This window comes from Hippopotamus amphibius, chromosome 6, assembly GCF_030028045.1.
Source record: "Hippopotamus amphibius kiboko isolate mHipAmp2 chromosome 6, mHipAmp2.hap2, whole genome shotgun sequence".
NCBI lineage: Eukaryota > Metazoa > Chordata > Mammalia > Artiodactyla > Hippopotamidae > Hippopotamus > Hippopotamus amphibius.
Window position 1 is genome coordinate 91,418,735 of NC_080191.1, and position 24,594 is coordinate 91,443,328.

Consider the following 24,594-nt stretch of genomic DNA (forward strand, 5'->3'; position numbering starts at 1 on the left):
CTCACCAATATCTCTTCCTTTCTCTCCCACTGTTAAACCATCTTATTTGGTGTTTGCTGTTGCCTAATCTTGCCAAAGGTCAGAGTTTACTTCTTCATTCCCCTATTTTGTGTGCTGTCAGTTGCTTCCCTTTATAACCACCAGTTAACTTTGAGGCTCTTCCACTAAATCATAATAATTGCTATTATCTGGGAGTATGCTTTTTTGTTTTCCACGGTTTTGACAGTGAGTGTCTATTGCTTTTATAATGAAAAATAATTGTTATAAAAACCAATTGAGTTTGGGCTAAAGAGGAGCCATGTGATCAAGGTAATGTTTTGACATTGAGGTTCTGAAAAGTTGAATAGAAATTACATAAACCAAGATGAGGAAGAGAATCCCAAGCAGAAGGGATGGGGAAGAGATGTGATAGTAGGTGTATTTAAGCATCTTTGATTCATTCTGTAGAGTTGAGGTGAAAAATACCTGTGGGATAATGCTAGAAGATGAGGCTACAGATATACGTGGAAACCAATCATGAACTTATTCTGAAAGTTATAAGAGGAGCTAATGAAGAATTTTAGAAGAAATAGCTGAGTTGGCATTGCCTTTAGAAAGATCACTCAAGTGGCAATGTGGCAGATTATTTGGGGAAGACAGGGTTGGAGCAGATATTAATAGGTCAAGTTGAGATAACAAGAGCTTCAAGTAAGGCAGAGATAGGGTGAGTGAAGAAGGGAAGACAGGTTCTACAGATTAAAGAAGGAGATCTTTTAGGGCTGGATGTTTGATTGGACGTGGGGAGTGGGAGAGAGAAGTTTAGAATGATGTCTGGATTTCTGATGTGATAACTAAGTAGATGATGAGGCTCTTCACCAAGACAGAATCTACTGGGTGAGGACCAAGTGTGTGGGGAAAAGATGATGAGCCTGATGTACCTGTGGATATCCAAGATGATAAATGAATCTAGAGCTTAGGAGAGAATTCTAGATGAGAAATATAGATTTTGGGGTCATCGCATGGTTAAAGCTAATGTATGTCCTTGGGGACTGAATGAGAAGAGCAGATTCCCAAGGACAGAGTTCTGGCCCCATCATTTAAAGGGCAAGCATTGGAAGAGGTGCCCGTGATGGAGACTACACAAACCAATCTTCTGTGTAATAGAAAACTGGGAAAAACAAGATATGGGTGGGCAAGTGTTTAAGAAGAAAGGTTCACAGTGCCAAATGCTTCAGAGAAGTCGAGAGGGAAAAGAACTGAAATATGCCTGCTTCATTTGGACCAAACAGACATCATTGGTGACCGCAGCTTAAGCAGTCTCAGTGACATGGTTGGAGTGAACTCTACTTGGTGCAGGATGTATTAGTTTCCTCTGAGCCTTGGTCTCCTCAGTCTGTAAAAAGGAGATGTTACCCTCCGTAGAGGTCCTATTTTAAATTCGTCCTTTCATGAACCAACTATATTCCATTATGAAATAAAAAGTTAAAAAAAAGAAATGGTATGAATATTGGCTCTTTATCCTATTAGGTGCGGCAGGCGCAAGAAACTGATATATTGGTAATTACAGAATCGCCTGAAAAAAATAAAAAGTATTCTCATGTAAGAGGGATAATCTGAAAGAATGAAAAGTTACCTGTAGAGGAGAGTTCATCTTGCTTATTATGTAGTCAGACTGTTGATGGGTTACTAGTGCCCGGTTTTGCTGAACATGTAAACTCAGCTCATCAGTGAGACACTGTCCTGCTGCCTTTCCTTTCACTGTTCTCAGTGCAGCAGGGAGGGTCTGATTACAAGACAGGCAGACAGGAACAAAAGGTACCACTGGAAAAAAGAGGAATTTGAATCACCCTGAAACCTCACGTGTAGCCTGTAGAGCATTTAACAGAGTTATTAGTAGAATTAAACTCCTAGAAAAGAGTTGCTTTTGCTGTTAAGGACAACTGTAAATAGGTGGATTTATAGTGATTTTTTATTTGTGAGGCAGCGTGAAAACAAGCAGGACTAGTTTACGTGATACATTTAAAAAACAATAAACTTCGTTAAAAAAAACCTAAAAAATAAAGAAATACATTTGTTCTTTCATGAGCAACATTTCAGGAACCCAGCACAATAGCTGTCACATGGGAGCCCTGCAGGCTACACTGGTGCCCTTTCCCTGGTTTCTCCTTGTGCTCACTAACCACAGCCCGCTCTTGTTTGGCTAAGGTGCATAGTTTGCTCCAGTGGCTTCCAAGGTTTGAAGGAGATGGCAGGATCAAGGTGGTTTTCAGTGCCAAATTCAGCTCTTTAGAATATGTGTTTCCTGTCATGTTTTTGTGAGTCTGATGGCTAAGCAGATTCTTGGGGCAGTCACAGGTGATACCTTGCTGAAAGCTCAGTACTCTTCTGGCAAGGCTTATTCAAGTAAAAATGAATTGGACACACTTCTTCAGAAGTGACTCAGATGCTTCTCTGCTGAAATCAGTGGGAAGCTTTCCTTCAGTGGGATAATGTTCACATACCTTCGCTTTCCCGTACAATGTGGCCGTGGCTGTCCGCAGCCTTTAGGATGGGAGAAAGTAAACTGTGATTCTCTCTGATCGCCTTAGGGTCAGTGAACTGGTCCTTGATGTTCACTTGGCAGAGACTGCAGATAATGTTTGCAAGAGTGTGTATAGTTTGCTCATTTACATAACCGTGTCACTGTGCTCCTGGGAACGTGAGTCTGAGCGCAGCAGACACCATGACAACTATACTCACTAAGTGAAATTTGCTTCTGCTTTGCAGGTCTGATTTTCATCAGAAACAATACCTGGTTGGAACCAGATCTGCAGAACAAATCCAATTGATCGTACAGGTTTATTGAATTCTTTGACGGCTGGGTAACTGAAGAAATCAGTTTGTATTTATAATAAAAAGAATAGCATCTAACATGTACTGGGTGCTTACAAGGTGTCAGACATTGTGTGCGCACGTTGCTGTGTTAGCTTATCGTACACTGTGAAGCCGGGAAAGTCATTATCCCCGCTCTGTGTGTAGGGAAACTGGAAGTTGGAGAGGCTAAGTAATTTGCCCAGATGGCACAGCTAGAAAGTTGTAGAGCTGGAATTTGAAGCCAAGAAACCAAATTTCAAAGTCTGTTTTCTTAACCGTGGCGCTATGCAGATGACATTTCTACCTTTTGTATTGCTGCCAGTGTAGCTGCAGTCTGTAACTGTAAGTAAGATGTGATTCTAGTGGAGGGCAGTCAGCACAATGGGTGAGTGACACTGAGGCAGTTGAGTGTAGAGGCTGAAACTCAACTATCTCCACTCCACTCAGGGAGGAAGACTGCTCAAGTGTAGTCGTGGTGAGTGAGGCGGGCTGTCGTGAGCTGGAGAATCCACATGTGCTCATGGATATGCTTAAGGGGGCAACCGTGTATACACGTGTCAGAGTTTTGATCTATCAACAGGAGCCAGAAAGCTGGATTTTAATGTGAAATGGCCAATTTCAAACAACCCTTTGGTGTTAATGGCCCTGCTCTATCCATTAATCGTTAAATAGGACTCCAACATAAGACGGCCTAGGTTTTCCTACAGTAACCAACAAGCCCCAAAGCTCTGTGGCTTAAAACAATTAAAGATGACTTTTAGCGCATGGTGCTTGGTCAGCATGGGTGGGCGGGGTGTTTGCCCTTGAGCATCTCAGAGACCCAGACTGAGGGAGGCTTTATTTGAACACGTTTTGCATAGTAACTACAGCAGTGAGAAAAGGAACATGTGATTCACGCGCTGACCCTTGAAGCTTCTTACAGAAGTGACACAGACACTTAGACTCATATGTCGTTGGCCACAGACAGTCAGTGACCACACGTAACTTCTGAGGGGGCGGAGAAGTGCAGTCCTCCCTGTGCTGAAGGGAGAAGCTAAATATTTATGAGTGTTCCCAATGACTACCATAGCTCCATATCCTCTGACTTTTCAGGCAGGAATGTTAGAATTTTTTAAGGTAGAATCCAGTTTTCAAAGATGTCAAACAGAAGTTGACTCAAAAAATTCTTTGCTTCTTGAAGGATTCAATTTGATCTGGAAAATTCATATTTTGGCTTCATGTGGAATAATGACCCTTAAACACTGACTTCTGTGAGCTGATTAAGAAATCATATGCTGGAACTATGGAATAATCCTTACCTGCAGTGGTGATTTATATATGAGTATTTATTCCCCAAAGCACTGCTCATACATCTTAAATTTGTGTTTATAGTATCCCCTATCTTGTGTAACTTGTCTCATCAACTACACTGCAGAATGCGAATCTTGTCTTACTGACTTATACTGATGAGGAAATTGAAACTTCCATACTTGTAATTGCTTACTCTCCTCTATCTTGCAGAGGCCTGCTGGCCACTCTCAGTTAAACAGTAAAATGAATTACTAAGAGCGATCAGATAAGGGAAGACTGTATCACTCTCAGGCACCCACCCCAAGCCTTTGTTTGAGACCCTTTGCACATAGACTTGTTAAGTGACCATTAACTTCGACCTGCAACCAATGTGAGAATGCAAATTGTGACCTTAGTCCTGATAGGAATGGAATGTCCGGCTCCTACAAGTTCCTGTTAGGACCCCCTACTATGTGTGTAACCCATGGCAACTCCCGTGCTCTGTAACTGCCCGTGACCTATAGTAATTTGTAGCCAATCAGTTCGTACCAATTATAGCTGTATGTTTTAACCTATATAAGGAGAAGACTCCCCTGAAACGGGGCCCCGGTATCTTGGAGCGTTAGCTCCTCTGGGTCCGCCAGCTCAATAAATCTGAGTTCTCCAACTCTCCGAGTGTTGTGCTTGGTTTCTCGTGGGATCAGTTTTTTTTCTGCAACAATACTTTGTAGTGGCTGGCTCTGTAGAAGCAGGCTATATATGGATGTTAATAAATTTTATTGATAGGTTGATCAATTAGTGGTTTTTAAATCATTACAACTAGAGATCTTGACTTCAGGAGAAGTCACAGAAGTTGAAAATACTTGAGGCAATTCTTAAAAAGTTGCTCATTTGTTGCTTATAATGAGAACCGAGAGCCAAAATTCAGTAGTCCCTCAATTTCAAGGGCAGTTCTGGCTTATACCCTGTGAATCACAGGGCACCCAAACCTTCTTTTCAGATACTGTTTTTCTGTGATATTTCCACATGCTTTGTTTGGGTGTAAGATTTGGATGAACTGTAGCTTTAAAAATTATGAAATAGGGACTTCCTAGGTGGTGCAGTGGCTAAGAATCCAGCCGCCAGTGCAGGGGACACGAGTTCCATCCCTGCTGCAGAGTGATCCCACATGCCACGGAGCAGCTAAGCCCATGTGCCACAACTACTGAGCCTGTGCTTTAGAGCCCATGAGCCGCAAGTCTTGAGCCCATGTGCCGCAGCTAGTGGAGCCCACGTGCCTAGAGCCCACACACCACAACAAAGAGTAGCCCCTGCTCACCGCAACTAAACAAAGCCCGTGTGCAGCAACAAAGACCCAACGCAGCCAATAAGTAAATACATAAATACATAAGTAAATTAAAAAAAATTATGAAATAAATGTCAGTGCTCAGGGAGGTATTGGATTGCCCAAGATCTTGCAAGGCTCCAAACACGCTTCAAAACAAGCCCATCCTAGCTTGTAAACCCACACCCTTCCTGGATGACCAGATAAAGGGTGATTCTCATTCTCAGGACATGCAAAGTGCTTAGGGACACAAAAGTGTGAGGACAGAGCGTGGCCCAGGAACAGTGCTTCTATAATTTAATGGTAGAATTACTCCCCTTGCAGAAAGTTGCATGAACACAAGTTACTCATTGATTGAATCTCAACCATGCAAATGTGTTTCCAAAATCAATCACTCTCAAGTTATTCCACATGTACTTGTAAATATTAACATAATGGCCTGTGTAACTGGGTTCATGATTGTCCATCTGCTGAGACTAAAGGTGAGGAAGGTATAGCACAGTGTTCAGACTCTGCTGTCAGATGCCCTGGGTTTTATTTTATTTTATTTTATTTTTTATTTTTTTTCCCATATGTTGCCTGAAACTGCCTTCTTCAAATCACCCCAGGAACTCTTTGTCAAATCCAATAGCCTTTCCAGTTCTCATTGTTTTATTCCTTTCTGTAATTTGCCCAGTTCTGGCTGCTTTTGCTTTCTTTTTCCTCTCTTCCTGGTTATTTTCCTCCTCTTGCCTTCTTTACTATGGACATTCCCTCCATGTACTTCTCAAACTTTTGCTGTTTACTCCTTTTATCCTTAGCTTATTCTTGCTCAAGTCTCCAACATTGCAGGGAACTTTTGTACAGTTACTTATTCAGAACTGCAACAGACTCTTTTATTATACTCCAAATAGCGACCACAATTTTGAGTTGGGGGTTTGCCATAGCTTCAACTTTCCTGTTCAAAACCAATGTACTGTTTTTTTTCCTCTCCAATCAGAGAGACTCAGTTATATGACATTGTTACTCAAAAGGTTTCTCTTCATCTGCCTCTTTCTTCCCATTCCCTCTGCCATCCCTTTCATCTCTTGCTGGAATTAATACAATAACAACTTTACAGGTCTGCTTGTCTTCAGTCTCTCCTCACTCCACTCCCATAACCTATGGCCACTTGATTAAACTTTCAAAAACATTGATTTTATTAAAGTATGCCTCCGTACACAAACATGCCCTCAGGATAAACTATGAACTCTTTAAGCCTGGCTTTCAAAATCCTTCTTTATCTAACTCTCCCCTCCCCCCTCATAGGCCCCCTCCTCCCACCATCTTTAGCTGATCACTGTTACATGCAAACATTCTGTGGCCATTTTATGCTTATTTTGCTTTCAGTATCTTTGTTTGATTCTACAGATGATTTCTTTGATAACTGCTCCATACACTACTGTATCACTGCCTGTCATTGAATAATTTTAAATTATACTTTCTCAAGATTAAGAAATAAATTGTGATTAGCCATAAAATGGGCTTCTATGAAGATAAATGGATTATTTAGTAATAGAGGAAAATGCTCATAGTTCATTGGTGTTTGTCATAAAATGTAAAAAAATAATGTATATACACACACACAATTATTATACTACATAGAGTAATATATATAGCTGTAGTTTAGATACCTAAATATTTGTAGAGCTTTCCTTTTAATATTGGGATGATGAGTGACTAATTTCACTTTTTATGCTTTTCTGTAATTTCAGTTTTCAGCAAAAAATGTTAGTATATTCATAGAATGATAAAAATGTGCTGGATTAATAAAAACATTAAAAGTGTACATGTCACATTTCTTTAGCTCTATTGAAATATTTCTATCTTATATAAAATGTATTTTTGAAAGCGTTTATAATTTCATCTTTATTACTCATTCTATTTATTTTAAATTCTCTCAATATACATGTTATTAATGAATCCTAGCCTTGTGGTCTCCATCCTGAGCTTTGGTCCTGGTGTTATAGTAAAAATGTGGCTTTGAGGTAGTTATTAGGTGGAATATGAGGGAAGGTCTTCTGCCCTCTGCTATAAACACTCCAGGCTATTATACTGACATTCTTGAGGAAGCACTCCTTACAATTTTTCTGCAGATGGTTTCTGGGTCTCTTAATACTAATCCTCGAATTGATCATCAAATGTCTAGTTACAAAAAGAAGGAATCAAAAGCTAATTTTTTCCTTCAGTGCTTACTTTGATACTTGTAATGAAAAAGCCTGTCATTACACCTTCATTAGATCTTTAAAAATCTACATTTTGTTTAATATAAAGAGCAACTGGAAAAGTGGGCATAAAGGGTTTGCACAGTTGAGTCATACAAGCACATTTTCATTATCCACATTGTCCCAGTATACATGATTTAGCTCAAAAGGAGTCAGCAAGGAGGAGAAAGACAAGATGCAGCCTCTGAATCAAAGAACTAAAAGACAATTGTTGAATACATATCACTTATTCAGCTTAGGATATTTTCCCCCTACTGATTCTAACAGGAGCATTTTTCATGCTATTTAGTTTCTTTGAGAACACTGTTGAGTCCATTTACAGTCCTACGATAACATATACAAGTGTCAGTCTCATCCCGAGTAATACTATTTTCCAAAGTACATTCTTGATAACTGCAAAATCTGTATTTCTATCCCCTCTTTCTCCTTCATGCTGAGAGCCATATTTTAAAGTACCCAGATGTACCAAAGCCACCTCAGATTTGATAAAATCCATTGATTGTCTTAGGGAGAAATGGAGAGATCATGTTTGAGGATGAGGTTGAAACTTTAAGTTTGGGGACGTAGACAATTCTGACCTCATTTCATGGAGACAGAAAACAGAAAAAGGCATAAAATTTGGGGGGAAGGTAACAAGTTCAGTTTAGTTTTTTTGCCCTGGATTTTAAAACAATATACTAGTTGTGTAATGTTGGAAAGTCATATACCCTCAGTAACACTCAGCTGCTCATCAAATAATTTATTCCCCTCTCCAGTTCCTGCCACAAGTTCTCCTACCTAGCCCATGGTTGAATTTTTATTGTTGGATAACTCTGACTTTAAAAACTTTCTCACATTGAGCTAAACGATGCCTAAACCTGTAGCTTTCGCCATTTGGAAATACACAGAGCCCTTTCTTCATGATAGCACTTTGTGAACTTGAAAATATCTCTAATCATAGGCTTTTCCTTCAACTTCCTTGGAACTTTTCCTACCTCTCCCTGAAACTTTCATTTGATCTTTTTCCTTCCCTTCAGCACCACCATTTTGGAAAGATTGGTCTATGGATGTGGTTTCAGCTTCCTCCAGTTTTATATTCCCTTCAACACCTTGGATACAAAATCTGATCCAGTAATTTCCCAAACCGAAGCAGCATAGGGGGTCAGGCTGGGAGTCAAAACAAAATGAGAAACAGAGAGAGATGATTAAAGGGGCTCTTTTGTTGAGCCCTTTGAGTGTTCTAATCACTGTACTAAGAGTTACGCATGTGTTTTCTCATTTCACTCTTAATAGACCCTATGTGATGTATGTACGATTGCCCCTATCGTACTCTTGCGGAAGATGAGTCTCCTAGAGTTGGCATTGTTCCACGTCCTGCAGCTTGGAAGGGGTGGTAGGACAGGGCAGGTTGTGTAAGTGAGCTGTTTGCCTCCAAGGTCTCTGCACTTCCATACCAGGCATATACATAAAAATAAAGTTGAATTTGTATGGGGAGGTAGAGATACGCCAGCTCATCAGTTAATATTATTGGGCGCATATCATGTAAAAGACAGACTTGTAAAATGAAAAGAAATACAAGACATAGCACTTTCTCTCATATAAGGAAGGTCACAGTCCAGCAAATAGCCACACACAACTCACAAAAGTAATAATTCAAGAGACTGAAGGATATCAGTATAAGCACAGCCTATGAATTCTCTCTCATTAATTTGTTTCTTATGTTTTAAAAATTGTTTATAAAAGTTTTTTGAAGATTATATATATACATATTACATATGTACGCATATATAATGACACAAAGGTAGAGATATGTAGGTCTGAGTATAAATAATAATAAACAGAGATACAAATGCAGATAACAGAATACAGAGAAATGTGGATACATCACTGATGTTAAGATACAGGTATAGCCTGAGATTAAAAACAGAGAAAAAGAAATTAAAACTATGGACCAGAAGGGTTTACTTCAATTTCAAAATAGTGGTCATTTAGGGGAAAAAATGAGAGCCTAGGACTAGGGTAGGGATAGAAAGAGAGGGAAGGGGTTGGGAAAGAGGATAGAGGAAATATCTGTAATGGTCATTTATTTTATGTACATCAAATATCTGAATAAAAATATAAATACAAAACTAAGAGTAGGAACATCAAGGGGCAGCCTCAAGTCTTCCTTTTTGAATTATTTAGGCTTTGGATAAAAATCATGTAAATAACATGGTACTGTCAAGCTTTATATATTGTTGTATATTTTAAAGACTAGATTCTCCTAAAGAGAGCCGCTTCATGCTTTTAGGAAGGATCACACCATGAATATGGTTTCTGACATACAGAAGGACATCCCTGTATCTCTCCCCACCCCTGACTGCCATGCTTCTGTCTGCAGGCAGTGGGCTGCGACCCGCGGCTGGGGAGCAATGCCAAGGAAGACAGCTGTGGTGTCAGTGCTGCTGATGGCGCCACCTGCAGGCTGGGGCGGGGACACTCACAGTCACAGGCTTCTCCTGAAGAAAGTAGGTTTTAAACCCGATTCGTCACCCTAAGACAACATGTGCTGTAGACCGGCCATACTAGAATAACATTTTCCTACTGCTAAGCTTTTTAGTTGGAAAGAATGTTTGACCCGTGTTCTAACAGACAAATTTCTTCCAAAAAGTGTAGTATGTCAAAGTTTTATTCCCATTACCTCTTCTAAGACTACCTGTTTTTTTGAACGTTTGCCAGTACAGAGTGCGACTGTTTTTTGTTTTTATTTGCTGATTTCTGAAGGTAAACTATGAGTCTTTCTTTCTTTCTCTTTGTTTCCTTCTTTCTTTCTTTCTTTCTTTCTTTCTTTCCTTTCTTTTTCTTTCTTTTCTCTTTCTTTTTCTTTCTTTTCTTTCTCTTCCCCCTTTTTGATTGCTAACAAGGTAGAAAATATCATCATGCATTTATTGTCCATTTATACTTCTTCTTTCAATTAGCTGTTGAAGTCATTTACTCATTTTCCTGTTTGGATGGTGATCTTTTCCTCACTTGTATGATGAATATATTCTATTTGTTTATCTGTTGTACGTATTTGTAATGTTCTTCCCATTTGGTCAATTGTCTTTCAATATTGTTTGCATTTGTTAAATCAATAGTTTCTAAGTTTTACATATTCAGAATTTTCCATCTTTTAAGTTCAATAATATCTGCTTAAATTTTTTTTTAAGTTGCGGGGGTCGGTCACCTTTTTTCTGTAAAGGGCCAGATAGTAAATATTTTAGGGCTTTTCAGCCCATATGGTTTTTGCCTCAACTACTCAACACTGTGCTGTTGCAGGGCAAAAGCAGCCACAGACAACCTGTGAACCAGTGGGCAGAGCTGTGTTCCAATACAACTTGATTTACAAAAACTAGCCTGCAGGCTGAATTTGACTCTCAGGTTGTAGTTTGCTGACTCTTGCCTTAAAGGGAAAAAAGTATACATGTGTGCCTTCTGACAGTGCTGTTTTTATGTGTTCCTGCTCTGAAGTCTTTCATTCCTTTGAATTTATTTGGATGGAATTAATGAAATAGGGATTTTACTTATTCTTCCCAAATGGGGAGAACTTTACACGAGTGGTGGAGGGTGGGGAGGATTTTCCAGGCAGAGGAAACACAAAGTTTATGGCGTGACTCTAGAGGGAAGCCTGGACTTCCTTGAGGAACTACTAGGATTGCACATTGGATAGGATGGGAGGTAAGACAGAGTGACATTCAGAAGGCAAAAGTAAAGGCCTTCATGTTGTGCTTCCCATTTCAGGTGAAGTGGAGTCACAAAAGCAGTTTAGGCAGTGGAGAGACATGGTTAGATTTGTGTTTTAATGAAATAATTCTGGCGGCATGTGGAGGTGAGCCTGGAAGCAAGGAGTCCAAATAGGATGCTATTTTTAAATACTCCAGGGTGTTTGAAATAATGAGACCTTCGTCTGGGGTAGTGTGGTGAGAGAGGTAGAGGAAGGAAGAGATAGGAGAGAGATTTAGGAGAGAGAGTCAGCAGAGTTTGATAATTCTTAGAATGAAGAGTGTAAGAGAGAAAAGGAAGCTAGAATGATGCAGATTATCCAGCTTGAGCAGCTGGGTGGATTTCTTTGTTGTTCATCTGAGTAAGGAGTGCATGGAGAGGAGAGGCATGTCAAAGATAAGGGTTCCCCTCCTTGGGTTTTTCTTCTTTCCAGAAATGTGGCCCCATGCGTATTCAGTGCCTTGGTCCCTTTCTGATACCTTCAAATGGATGTTGAATGATATTTAGTTTGGGGTTGAAGGGCTGATCTGCAAGGTGACAGTCCATTGTTGCTAGTGGCAAAATCCCCGTATGTTGGTGGTCTTCGGTTACAAATTAGCTGAGTTCATCCAAAGAGAGTATATAGAATATATCAGGAAGCCAGGGGGATTTAGCCAGGGACAAAGTGTAAGGGATTCAAGTGAAAAGAAAATGGGTAGAGTAGGTAAACTCAGAATTTAGTGAAAGCAGTATGGACGCTGAAGGAAGAAGTAATTCCAAAAAGGGAGGTGATAGTTGGCCATGTTACATGCTGGTTGTGTTTTTTTTTTTTTTTTTTTTACATGCTGTTTTGATGTCAACTTGAATTAAGGTCCCCAAATTTCTCTTTGGCAATGTGAGGCCAAATTTGTGACCTTAGCAAGTGCAGTTTCAGTGAATTTATGGCTGAAACCAAAGGCTGATTGCAATGGGTTTAGGAGTGAACAGAAGCTGAGAGAATGTATCAAGGGAAGGATTTTCCGAGGACTAAAGGAGGGGAACACACCTACACCATGTCAAGAACTGGATAACTGGGGGCACCGGTGGAGCACATGGTGAGAAATTAACTGTTCCAATACAATTTTTTTTAACTCTGTTCATTAGGAGGTAGAGTCAGCTGCTTAAGAGAGTGAGGGCTCTCAAACAGATTCACAGATATAGAAAACACACTTGCGGTTACCAAAAGGGAGAGGAAGTGGGGGAGGGACAAATTAGGGGAGTGGGGTTAAGAGAAACAACTACATGTGAGCTAGGTAAGCCACAAGGATATACCTTATAGCACAGGGAGTTTTACCTCATATGTTGCAATAACCTGTAATGGGATATAATCTGCAAAAATGCTGAGTCATGCTGCTGTACATCTGAAACAAACACAATACTGTAAACTGACTACACTTCAATGAAAAAAAAAAAAGAGTGAGGCCTATCAGGGACTCGAGAGTGTTCCCATCGAGGAAAGGAGGATAAGAAGCTCATCAAAGAAAGTAAGGAGGGGACTTCCCTGGCTGTCCAGGGGTTAGGACTCTGCGCTTTCACTGCTGGGGCCTGGGTTCGATCCCTGGTAGGGGAGCTTGGATCCCACAAGCCACACAGCATGGCCAAAAATAAACCCCCCCAAATCCTAAAGAGGTAGAGGAGTAGCTGCAAGGAGGCCTAGGTGAGACTGGAAACCATGAGTTCATGGAGCTTCCATGGGCTTCCTGAAGGACCTGGTTTTGATTGGTGGAGTACCGGGGAGGGATACATTCTATGGCAAACCACAGAAAACCCAACTTACAGATACAGGAGTTTCCATGTCTCTTCTAACAAGAAGTCTGGAGTAGGCAGTCAAGCTTGGGGAAACTTTTACTAAGTTTTTGAGGAACCAAGCTCCTGTCTCTCCTTCATCAGCTTAGAGTATGGCTTTCATCTGGGGTTGCTAAGTCACTATGAAACATTCACACCACACAGCCGCACATCAGATGGTGAAGAAGACGGTAGCGCAAAAGGCATTCGTTTAATACTGTGCCCTTTAGTCGGGAAGGGATGTCCGCCCTGGAGAATTTTGCCTTGTTCACCGGAACTGTGGCATGTGACACACTGGCTTCTAAGAAGCTGGGAAACCAAGTATATCACATTCCATCCGTTCTGTTATGGCTAATATTGCTCATTCCCAGCGTTCTCTTGAGGCATATCATTTAATTCCACCAGCCCCTTACACTGTACTTTTGATACTGTCCAACCCATTTTACAGATGAGGAAACTGCGGAACAGAGACGTTAAGGAATATGGCTAAGAAATGGGGATCTGAGAGCATTTCTTCAAAAACCTCATTAGCATTCCTACATCCTCTTTCTCCTGTAAGTCGTTTTTAATTATAGCAAAGTCTTTATTCAGACACCACCCCAGAGAAAGTTTTTAGAAAGTGGTTCCCTAGCAGAGATGAGCTCTAACTAAAGGTCTCATGAAATTGTGCAGAAAGCCTAGGGTATGCTAGTGGTGGCTTAACACAGAGCTATTGTCCTTGGGGAGGTCGTCCTTCCCAGATCTTTGAATATACAAAGTACGCTGGTTAAATGTGCATAGACTTTCCTTTTCAGGAAATCATTTTGAGATGAACTGCAAATCAGCGAATGTCTTCTTTTTTCTCACTTTTTGGGTCAAATTATGATTTTAATTGCTTTATATAATTCATTATATGAACTTAAATTGTCTATCTGATTGTGGTCATGTAAAGTTTTCTCCGAAGGATTATCATTTCTATTAAAACTTTGATACACCTACTGATGTCTAGTTAGGAAAAATTAAAGAAAATAAAAGGCGTGGTAAATTCAAAAAAAAAAAGAAAAAGAAATTGGGCTCTGGGGCCATAACTGCTTGGGTTGAAATCCTGGGTCTGTTGTTTACGAGCTGTGTAAACAGAGCAAGTTTTTGAACTTTGCTGTGCATCTTGACTTTCTCATTTTGAGCTGGGAACAGCACTTGTACCGCCTTTGTAGAGTTGTCAGGATTAAATGTCAGTCACGCCAAGCATTGCAAATAGTGCCTGGCACCTAGAGAGAGCGCAGTAAATGGTAGCAAAAGTTTTATTAGAAATATTGCTCATATGGGTACCAGAGCATATCACACCTCTAACGTAACATTAAACGTAAACAGATTTTGAAATCAACACTTGGTCCACCCAGACATTGTTTTTAAAAGAGCTACTGATGGGTGTGCAGGAAAATCTTGTTCGAAGGTGTCAAAACACAGTGAATTGTAGGAGAAACCAAAGATAGAGGAAAGAATCAGATCTAGAGGAAGACAGTGAAGAGCCAGGCAGTGCTGTGAAGGGTTCACTGGGATGGCTTTGGTATGAGAGGACTGATGGGGGGAATCATCAGCAGCTCAGGCCTTGGGGAGGTGCCTACAGTTAGCATTGGCTCTAAAAAAGTGTGGAAATCTCATCAGAAAAGATGTCATCTTGTCAGGGTCTGAGAGAGATTAGAAATTGAGAAAATCCTAATTGAACCAGAGTAGAAACGGAGTGAAAGTGGGTCAAGAAACCAGCTTTTTTGGAGAAGTGTGCAGAGGAGGCCCTGGGATGGGAGGGGGTGGGATGGGGGTACCTGCTTGCACTTCATCGGTCCTCCCTCTTGGTAAGGTACTCCATATCCTCTCTCTCTCTTGCGTTAATTTTCAGCTTCGGGATTATACATCCTTTCAAGAATCTATTGCTAAGGATGCATTTTCTCTCCAGGAAAATGCATGTGCCCAAATTTGCCATTCTGATTGTTTTGAAGGGGTCTCAGACCCCTAATGCCAGTTCAGGACAATCCAGGTGAAGGGCCCCTCATCTCGAATATTTTTGATGAAATTCTGCAAAGGAAGTGCAACTGAAGCTCACAGACAGATCCTTGAATGCAGTGAGGAGAGCTAGGTGGTGAGACCTGGGAGCATCCCGCCAGCCGCTGGCAAGTCCTCAGGCCCTACATGCGTGTGCTGGGGGTGAGGCTAAAGTTAGCAAAGATGCCTGCCTGCGTGAAAACTCAGTGCTGCTCATCCTTGCTTTTCCTTACGGCCCCTTCATGTCTGTTTCTGCTCTGAATGTGGACAGCTGAAGCTGTTTTTGGCTGGGGTTTCACGGGCCATATGGAAGCCCTTCCCTGTAATTGTGCTTTGTGTGAACAGAATGTGGGAAATGAAGCCTCGTCAATCCTGACATGTGCCTCACTGGGCCTGCGGAGTCCACCAGGCTCCTCCGTCCTCACCTCACGGAGCAATCATTCCCATCTTCCCCAGGACTCAGGCTGAAGGAGGCCATGACCAGGAGATACTAATGGCACAGCCCTGCTCTGGAGAAAGTGCACAAGGTTGTTCCGGGCCCTCGTTTCCATCCTGCAGGGAGGCAGATTCGAAGTGTCAGAGCCTGGAGCCAAAAGCTTCGCAATGAGAAATATCAGAAATGAATCCACATACAGCACGCACATTTCCTGTTCAGAGGGAGAAGGAGAGATTGAACTCACAACTGGCATCAGTAGCTTTGGCTGTTGGAACAGGGAACTGGAGGCCACTCAGTTTCTAAAGAGAGAAGACTATAAAAACAGCAACAGAGAAGCAAAGACCCTGATTTGGAGCATCTTGATTTTGGTACTTACGGACTCACTTGTATTTCCAGATGTGCCCGTTATTTCGGTCTTGTCCACACAAGGGCTCGTACCTGTGAGACAAATAAATAAATAAGCTCAGCTTGTCTGGTCTGAGCTGTTTGTAGAGTTGACTTCTGAATAGCATGGGTTTGCACTGCATGGTTTTAGATTTTCTTCATTAGTAATTACTACATGACTAAACCATCTGTGGTGGGTTGGACCCACCCACTCAGAACCTCAGATATGGAATAACTGTGTATAAAGGGGGCCAACTGTAAGTTATACTCGAATTTTTGGCGGGTGGGGGGGTCGCCAAGCCATGTGGCATGTGGGATCTTAGTTCCCAACCGGGGATCGGACCTGTGCCCCCTGCATTGAGAGCACAGAGTCTTAACTACTGGACCACCAGGGAAGTCCCTATATTTGGATTTTTGCCTGGAGGTGGTTGTTGTTCCTAACCCCCTTGTTCAAGGGTCAACTGTACATTTTTCACTGGTGGAAATAAGCCTGTTGATAACAGTGATGCCTGAGGCTGACCAGGAACCCCAGCATATCACACTTAACTTTGGGTGTTGTGAAGATGACCACACCTTCTCACAAAGCATTCCTGGGTCCTCCTGACAAAGACAGCATCCTGGGCAAGGCGACTGTGGGGCTGCCTCCCAGGCGAGTTCTCACAACACTTTCCCTTTGTATGCCCTTCACTGCTCCTTTCCAAAAATAATCTGTACATTTCACTTATTCCATGACAAAGAAGACTGTATTGGCTACAGCGGGCTTACTGACATGCTAAATAGATAGGTCTCCCTTCCTCCTGCCTTCTACCTCATTTCTTTCTGCCTCCCTGTTTGTCTTTCTAGGGCAAGATTCTGATTGATAAACTCTTATGCCAGAACTGTGTGTGGCAAAAGAATATTCAAGCCAAAGACCCTGTTCATTTTATTTATTTATTTTAAATTTCTTGGCTGTGCTGCATGGCTTGCAGAATCTTAGTTCCCTGACCAGGGATTGAAGCTGCATCCCCTGCAGTGGATGCACGGAGTGGTAACCACTGGACCACTAGGGAAGTCCCAGACCCTGTTCATTTTAATGGGATATTTCCCCTATTTTATTCACAAGAGGGAGAATGGCATGGAAGAAGATCCCAAGACGGAAAATCTAGAGCCCTGGGCTTTCGCCCTTGCCTTCCTCTTTCACATGTTTTTGTGTGTCTTCTATGTTGTCTGCATGAAGAAAAACAAGAGGAGAGTGACACGCAGGTTCTGTTGAGAAGGAATGTTATGGAGGCTGTTTTTCACAGAGTAGCCAGACTGAGCAGGAACTCCCCAGCGTAATACCTCTTTGTGAATTGCCTTTATTTTTACACTTCTAATAAAATCCATATCCCTTTCCATGACTTTCAAAGTCTTGTGTATCTGGCTCTTATGTTATGTCATGTGTGCAATTTCTGCCCCTCATTCGCTAGTCTCCAGTCATACTGTTTCTGGAAGAGTTTAGACTGCTGAGTGCCCACTTCCTCCATGGCTTCTGCACCAACCAATCCCTGAGCCTGGAACTCGCTTCTCCCAGCTCTGAACTGGGTCGCCTCTTTCTCAACCTTGAGGTCAAGTGTCAGCTCCTCAAAGAGGTTCTCATTGACCAATCTACCTAATGTCAGCCCTTCTCTTTTCTATTTTCTTCTTAGCCTTTACAGTTGACTCTTAAATAACATGGGTTTGAACTGCACAGGTCCACTTCTACATGGATTGTTTTCAAGAGTAAATACTACGGCACTACATGATCCTCAGTTGGGTGAATCCCCGGGTGCAGAAGCTCAGATACAGAGGAACCACGCATACAGAGAGCTGACTATATGTATATTTTTTTCTTTTGGTTGTGCTCGGTTTTAGATGAAGCAGATGGGCTCTTTAGTTGTGGCTAGCTGGCTGCTTAGTTGTGGCATGTGAACTCTTAGTTGCAGCATGCACGTAGGATCTAGTTCCCAACCAGGGATCGAACCCAGGCCCCCTGCATTGGGAGCATGGAGTCTGTTTTTTTTCTTTCTTTTTCTTTTTCTTCAAGAACTTTTGTTGAGATACAATTGACATACAATACACTACATATATTTAAAGCATACAGTGTGATTTTTTTTTCTTATTAGTAATGTATCTATGGCAATCCCAATCTCCCAATTCATCCCACCCCAAACCTCCCACTTTCCCCACTTGGTGTTCATATGTTTGTTCTCTCCATCTGGGTCTCTACTTGTGCCTTGCAAACCAGTTGATTTGTACCATTTTTCTATATTCCGCATATATGTGTTAATTTACGATATTTATTTTTTCTCTTTCTGACTCACTTCACTCTGTATGACAGTCTCTAGGTCCATCCGTGACTCTGCAAATGACCCAGGTTCATTCCTTTTTACAGCTGTGTAGTATTTCATTGTATGTATGTACCACATCTTCTTTATCCATTCATCTGTTGATGAACATTTCGGTTGCTTCCATGTCCTGGCTTTGTAAACAGTGCTGCAGTGAACATTGGGGTGCATGTGTCTTTTTGCATGTTGGTGTTTTCTGGGTATATGCCCAGGAGAGGGATTGCTGGGTCATATGGTAACTCTGTTTTCAGTTTTTCAAGGAACCTCCATCCTGTTCTCCATAGTGGCTGTATCAATTTATATTCCCAACCACAGTGCAACAGCATTCCCTTTTTTCCACACCCTTGGCAACATTTACTGTTTGTAGATTTTCTGATGATGCCCATTCTCACCAGTGTGAGGTGATACCTCATTGTCATTTTGATTTGCATTTCTCTAAGAATTAGTCATGTTGAGCAGCTTTTCATGTACCCCTTGGCCATCCGTATATCTTTGGAGAAATGCCTCTTTAGGTCTTCTGCCCATTTTTGGATTGGGTTGTTTGCTTTTTGGATATTGAGCTGGATGAACTGTTCTATATTTTGGAGATTAGTCCTTTGTCTGTTGATTCATTTGCAAGTATTTTCTCCCATTCTGAGGACTTTTGTTTGGCCTTGCTTATAGTTTCCTTTGCTGTGCAAAAGCTTTGAAGTTTCATTAGGTCCCACATATTTTTGTTTGTATTTCCATTATACTAGGAGGTGAGTCAAAAAAGATCTTGCTGTGAATCATGTCAAAGAGTGTTCTTCCTATGTTTTCCTCTAGGAGTTTTATAGTGTCTGGCCTTACATTTAAGTCTTTAATCCATTTTGAGTTTATTTTTGTGTATGGTGTTAGGGAGTGTTCTAATTTCATTCTCTTACATGTAGCTGTCCAGTTTTCCCAGCACCACTTACTGAAGAGGCTGCCTTTTCTCCACTGTATATCCTTGCTCCTTTGTCATAAATTAGTTGACCATAGTTGATCTCTGGGCGTTCTATCCTGTTCCGTTGATCTATATTTCTGTTGTTTTGCCAGTACCATATTGTCTTGATTCCTGTAGCTTTGTAGTATCGTCTGAAGTCAGGAAGCTTGATTCCACCAGCTCTATTTTTTCCCCTCAAGATTGCTTTGGCTATTAGGGGGCTTTTGTGTCTCCATACAAATTTTAGGATTTTTGTTGTAGTTCTGTGAAAAATGCATTGGTAATTTGATAGGGATTGCTCTTAATCTGCAGATTGCTTTGGGTAGTATAGTCATTTTCACAGTGTTGATTTTTCCAATCCAGGCACATGGTATCTCTCTCCATTTGGTTGTGTCGTCTTTGATTTCTTTCATGAGTGTCTTATAGTTTTCTGAGTCCAGGTCTCTAACCTCCTTAGTTAGGTTTACTCCTAGGCATTTTATTCTTTTTGTTGCAGTGGTGAATGGCATTGTTTCCTTAATTTTTCTTTCTGATCTTTCGTTGTTAGTGTATAGAAATGCAAGAGATTTCTATGTGTTAATTTTGTATCATGCAGCGTTACCAAATCCATTGATTACCTCGGGTAGTTTTCTGGCGGCATCTTTAGGATTTTCTATGTATAGTGTCATGTCATCTGTGAACAGTGACAGTGTTACTTCTTCTTTTCCAATTTGGATTCCTTTGATTTCTTTTTCTTCTCTGACTGCTGTGGCGAAGACTCCCAAAACTATGTTGAGTAGTAGCAGGGAGAGCGGACATCCTTGTCTTGTTGCTGATCTTAGGGAGAATGTTTTCTGTTTTTCACCATTGAGAATGATGTTTGCTGTGGGTTTGTCATTTATGGCCCTTATTATGTTGAGGTAGGTTCCCTCTATGCCCACCTTCTGGAGAGTTTTTAACATCAATGGGTGTTGAATTTTGTCAAAAGCGTTTTCTGCATCTATTGAGATGATCATGTGGTTTTTATCCTTCAATTTGTGAATATGGTGTATCACATTGATTTGTGTTTATTGAAGAATCCTTGCATTGCAGGGATAAACCCCACTTGATCATGGTGGATGATCCTTTTTAGTATGGTTTTGGGTTCTGTTGACTAGTATTTTGTTGAGGATTTTTGCATCTAAATTCATCAATGATATTGGTCTGTAGTTTTCTCTTTTTGTAGTATCTTTGTCTGGTTTTAGTATCAGGGTGATGGTGGCCTCATCGAATGAATTTGGGAGTGTTCCTTCCTCTGCAATTTTTTGGAAGAGTTTGAGAAGGATGGGTGTTAGCTCTTCTCTAAATGTTTGAGAAAATTCAACTATGAATCCATTTGGTCCTGGACTTTTGTTTCTTGGAAGGTTTTTAATCACAGTTTCAATTTCATTCCTTGTGATTGGTCTGTTCATATTTGCTATGTCTTCCTGATTCAGTCTTGGAAGGTTATACCTTTCTAAGAATCTGTCCGTTTCACCCAGGTTGTCCATTCTGTTGGTATATAGTTGCTTGTAGTAGTCTCTTATGGTGCTTTTTATTTCTGCAGTGTCTCTGTAACTTCTCCTGTTTAATTGCTGATTTTATTGATTTGAGTCCTCTCCTTCTTGTTCTTGATGAGTCTTGCTAGAGGTTTATCAATTTTATTTATTTTCTCAAAGAACCAGCTTTTCATTTTTTTGATTTTTGCTATTGCTTTCTTTGTTCCTATTTCATTTATTTCTGCTCTGATCTTTATGATTTCTCTCCGTCTACTCACTTTGGGTTTTGTTTGCTCTTCTTTCTCTAGTTTCTTTAGGCGTAAGGTTAGATTGTTTATTTGGGAGTTTTCTTACTTCTTGAGGTAGGATTGTATTGCTCTAAAATTGCCTCTTAGAACTGCTTTTGCTGCATCCCCTAGGTTTTGGATCATTGTGTTTTCATTGTCATTTGTCTCTAGGTATTTTTTGATTTCCTCTTTGATTTCTTCAATAATCTCTTGGTAATTTAGTGGCATAGTGTTTAGCCTCCATGTGTTTGTGTTTTTTACAATTTCTTTCCTGTAATTGATTTCTAATCTCCTGGCATTGTGGTCAGAAAAGACACTTGATACTCTTTCAATTTCCTTAAATTTACCAAGGCTTGATTTGTGACCCAAAATGTGATCTATCCTGGAGACTGTTTCATGTGCACTTGAGAAGAAACTGTAACCTGCTGTGTTTGGATGTAATGTCCTATAGATATCTGTTAAGTCTAGCTGGTTTATTGTGTCATTTAATGCTTGTGTTTCCTTATTAATTTTCTGTGTGGATGATCTCTCCATTGGTGTAAATGTGGTGTTAAAATCCCCCACTATTATTGTGTTTACTGTCAATTTCCTCTTTCATAGTTGTTAACATTTGTCTTATGTATTGATGTGCTCCTCTATTGGGTGCATATATATTCATAATTGTTATTTCTTCTTCTTGGATTGATTCCTTGATTGTTATGTAATGTCCTCTCATGTCTCTTGTAACATTTGTTATTTTAAAGTCTATTTTATCTGATATGAGTATCACTACTCCAGCTTTCTTTTAATTTCCATTTGCATGGAATATGTTTTTCCATCCCCTCACTTTCAGTCTGAATGTGTCACTAGGACTGAAGTGTGTCTCTTGTACACAGGATATATATGAGTCTTGTTATTGTATCCATTCAGCCAGTCTGTGTCTTTTGGTTGGTGCATTTAGTCCATTTATGTTCATTGATCTTCCTTTCTATTTTTGTGCCAGTACCATACTGTCTTGATCACTTTGGCCTTGTAGTATAGTTTGAAGTCAGGAAGCCTGAAATTCCACCAACTCCATTATTCCTTCTCATGATTGCTTTGGCTATTCAGGGTCTTTTGTGTTTCCATACAAATCGTAAGATTTCTTGCTCTAGTTTAGTGAAAAATGACATTGGTAATTTGATCGGGATTGCATTGAATCTGTAAATTGCTTTGGGTAGTATAGTCATTTTCACTATGTTGATTCTTCCAATCCAAGAACATAGTATATTCCTCTATCTGTTTGTGTCGTCTTTGATTTCTTTCATCAGTGTCTTAAAGTTTTCTGCATAGAGATCTTTTGCCTCCTTAGGCAGGTTTATTCCTAGGTATTTTATTCTTTTTGTTGCAATGGTAAATGGGAGAGTTTCCTTAATTTCTCTTTCTGCTCTTCCGTTGTTAGTGTATAGGAATGCAAGAGATTTCTTTGCATTAATTTTATATCCTGATACTTTACTAAATTCATCAATTAGTGCTAGCAGTTTTCTGCTGGAACCTTTAGGGTTTTCTATGTATAATATCATGTCATCTGCAAAGAGTGACAATTTTACTTCTTTTCCAATTTGGATTCCTTTGATTTCTTTTTCTTCTCTGATTGCTGTGGCTAAAACGTCCAAAACTATGTTGAATAATAATGGTGAGAGTGAACACCCTTGTCTTGTTCCTGTTCTAAGAGGGAATTCTTTCAGTTTTTCACCATGTAGAATGATGTTGGCTTTTGGTTTCTCATATATGGCTTTTATTATGTTGAGGCAATTTCCTTCAATGCCCATTTTCTGGAGAGCTTTTATCATAAATGGATGTTGAATTTTGTCAGAAGTTTTTTCTGCATCTATTGAGATGATCATATGGTTTTGATCCTTCAATTTGTTGATATGATGTATCATGGTGATTGACTTGCATATATTGAAGAATCCTTGCATCCCAGGGATAAACCCCACTTGGTCATGGTGTATGATCTTTTTAATGTGCTGTTGGATTCTGTTAGCTAGTATTTTGTTGAGGATTTTTGCATCTATATTCATCAGTGATACTGGCTTGTAATTTTCTTTTTTTGTGACATCTTTGCCTGATTTTGGTATCAGGGTGATGGTGGCCTCATAGAATGAGTTTGGGGGTGTTCCTCCTTCTGCTCTATTTTGGAAGAGTTTGAGAAGGATAGGTGTTAGCTCTTCTTTAAATGTTTGATAGAATTTGCCTGTGAAGCCATCTGGCCCTGGGCTTTTGTGTGTTGGGAGATTTTAAATCACAGTGTCAATTTCCGTACTTGTGATTGGTCTCTTCATAGTTTCTATTTCTTCCTGGTTCCACGTTGGAAGATTGTATTTCTCGAAGAATGTATCCATTTCTTCCAGGTTATCCAATTTATTGGCATATAGTTTTTTGAAGTAGTCTCTCATGATCTTTTGTATTTCTGTGGTGTCCATTGTTAATTCTCCTTTTTCACTTCTGATTCTGTTGATTTGCATCTTCTGCCTTTTTTTCTTGATGTGTCTGGCTAAAGGTTTATCAATTTTGTTTATCTTCTCACAGAACCAGCTTTTAGTTTCATTAATTTTGGCTATTGCTCCCTTCCTTTCGTTTTCATTTATTTCTGCCCTGATATTTATGATTTCTTTCCTTCTGCTCACCTTGGGGTTTCTTTGTTCTTCTTTTTCTAATTGTTTTAGGTGTAAGGTTAGGTTGTTTATTCGAGATTTTTCTTGTTTCTTGAGGGAGGACTGTATCGCTATAAACTTCCCTCTTAGCTTTTGCTGCATCCCATAGGTTTTGGGTTGTTTTGTTTTCATTGTCGTTTGTTTCTAGATATTTTTTGATTTCCTCTTTGATTTCTTTAATGACTTCTTGGTTGTTTAATAGTGTATTGTTTAGCCTCCATGTGTTTGTATTTTTTGCAGTGTTTTTCCTGTAATTGATATCTAATCTCATGGCGTTGTGGTCTGAGAAGATGCTTGATATGATTTCAATTTTATTGAATTTACCGAGGCTTGATTTGTGACCCAAGATGTGATCTATCCTGGAAAATGTTCCATGTGCACTTGAGAAGAAAGTGTATTCTGTCGTTTTTGGATGGAAGGTCCTGTAAATATCAATTAAGTCGAGATGGTCTAATGTGTCATTTAAAGCTTGTGTGTCTTTATTTATTTTCTGTTTTTATGATCTGTCCATTGGTGTAAGTGGAGTGTTCAAGTCTCCCACTATTATTGTGTTACTGTCGATGTCCCCTTTTATGGCCGTTAGCATTTGCCTTCTGTATTGAGGTGCTCCTATGTTGGGGGCATAGATATTTACCATTGTGATATGTTCTTCTTGGATGGATCCCTTGATCATTATGTAGTGTCCTTCCTTGTCTCTTTTAGAAGTTTTTATTTTAAAGTCTAGTTTGTCTGATACGAGTATTGCTACTGCAGCTTTCTTTTGACTTCCATTTGCATGGAATATCTTTTTCCATCCCTTTCCTTTCAGTCTATATGTA

At 40.2% G+C, this 24,594-nt stretch overlaps 1 protein-coding gene across 1 annotated transcript in view; it reads left to right on the forward strand.

The window, feature by feature from the left end:
• Positions 1-24,594, forward strand: part of LOC130854933 (uncharacterized) — a 78,096-nt gene that overhangs the window by 21,011 nt on the left and 32,491 nt on the right. Inside the window, exon 5 of the mRNA XM_057737777.1 lies at positions 10,028-10,154. Within this exon, the coding sequence (XP_057593760.1) occupies positions 10,028-10,154 (127 nt within the window). The remainder of the gene's footprint in view (positions 1-10,027; positions 10,155-24,594) is intronic.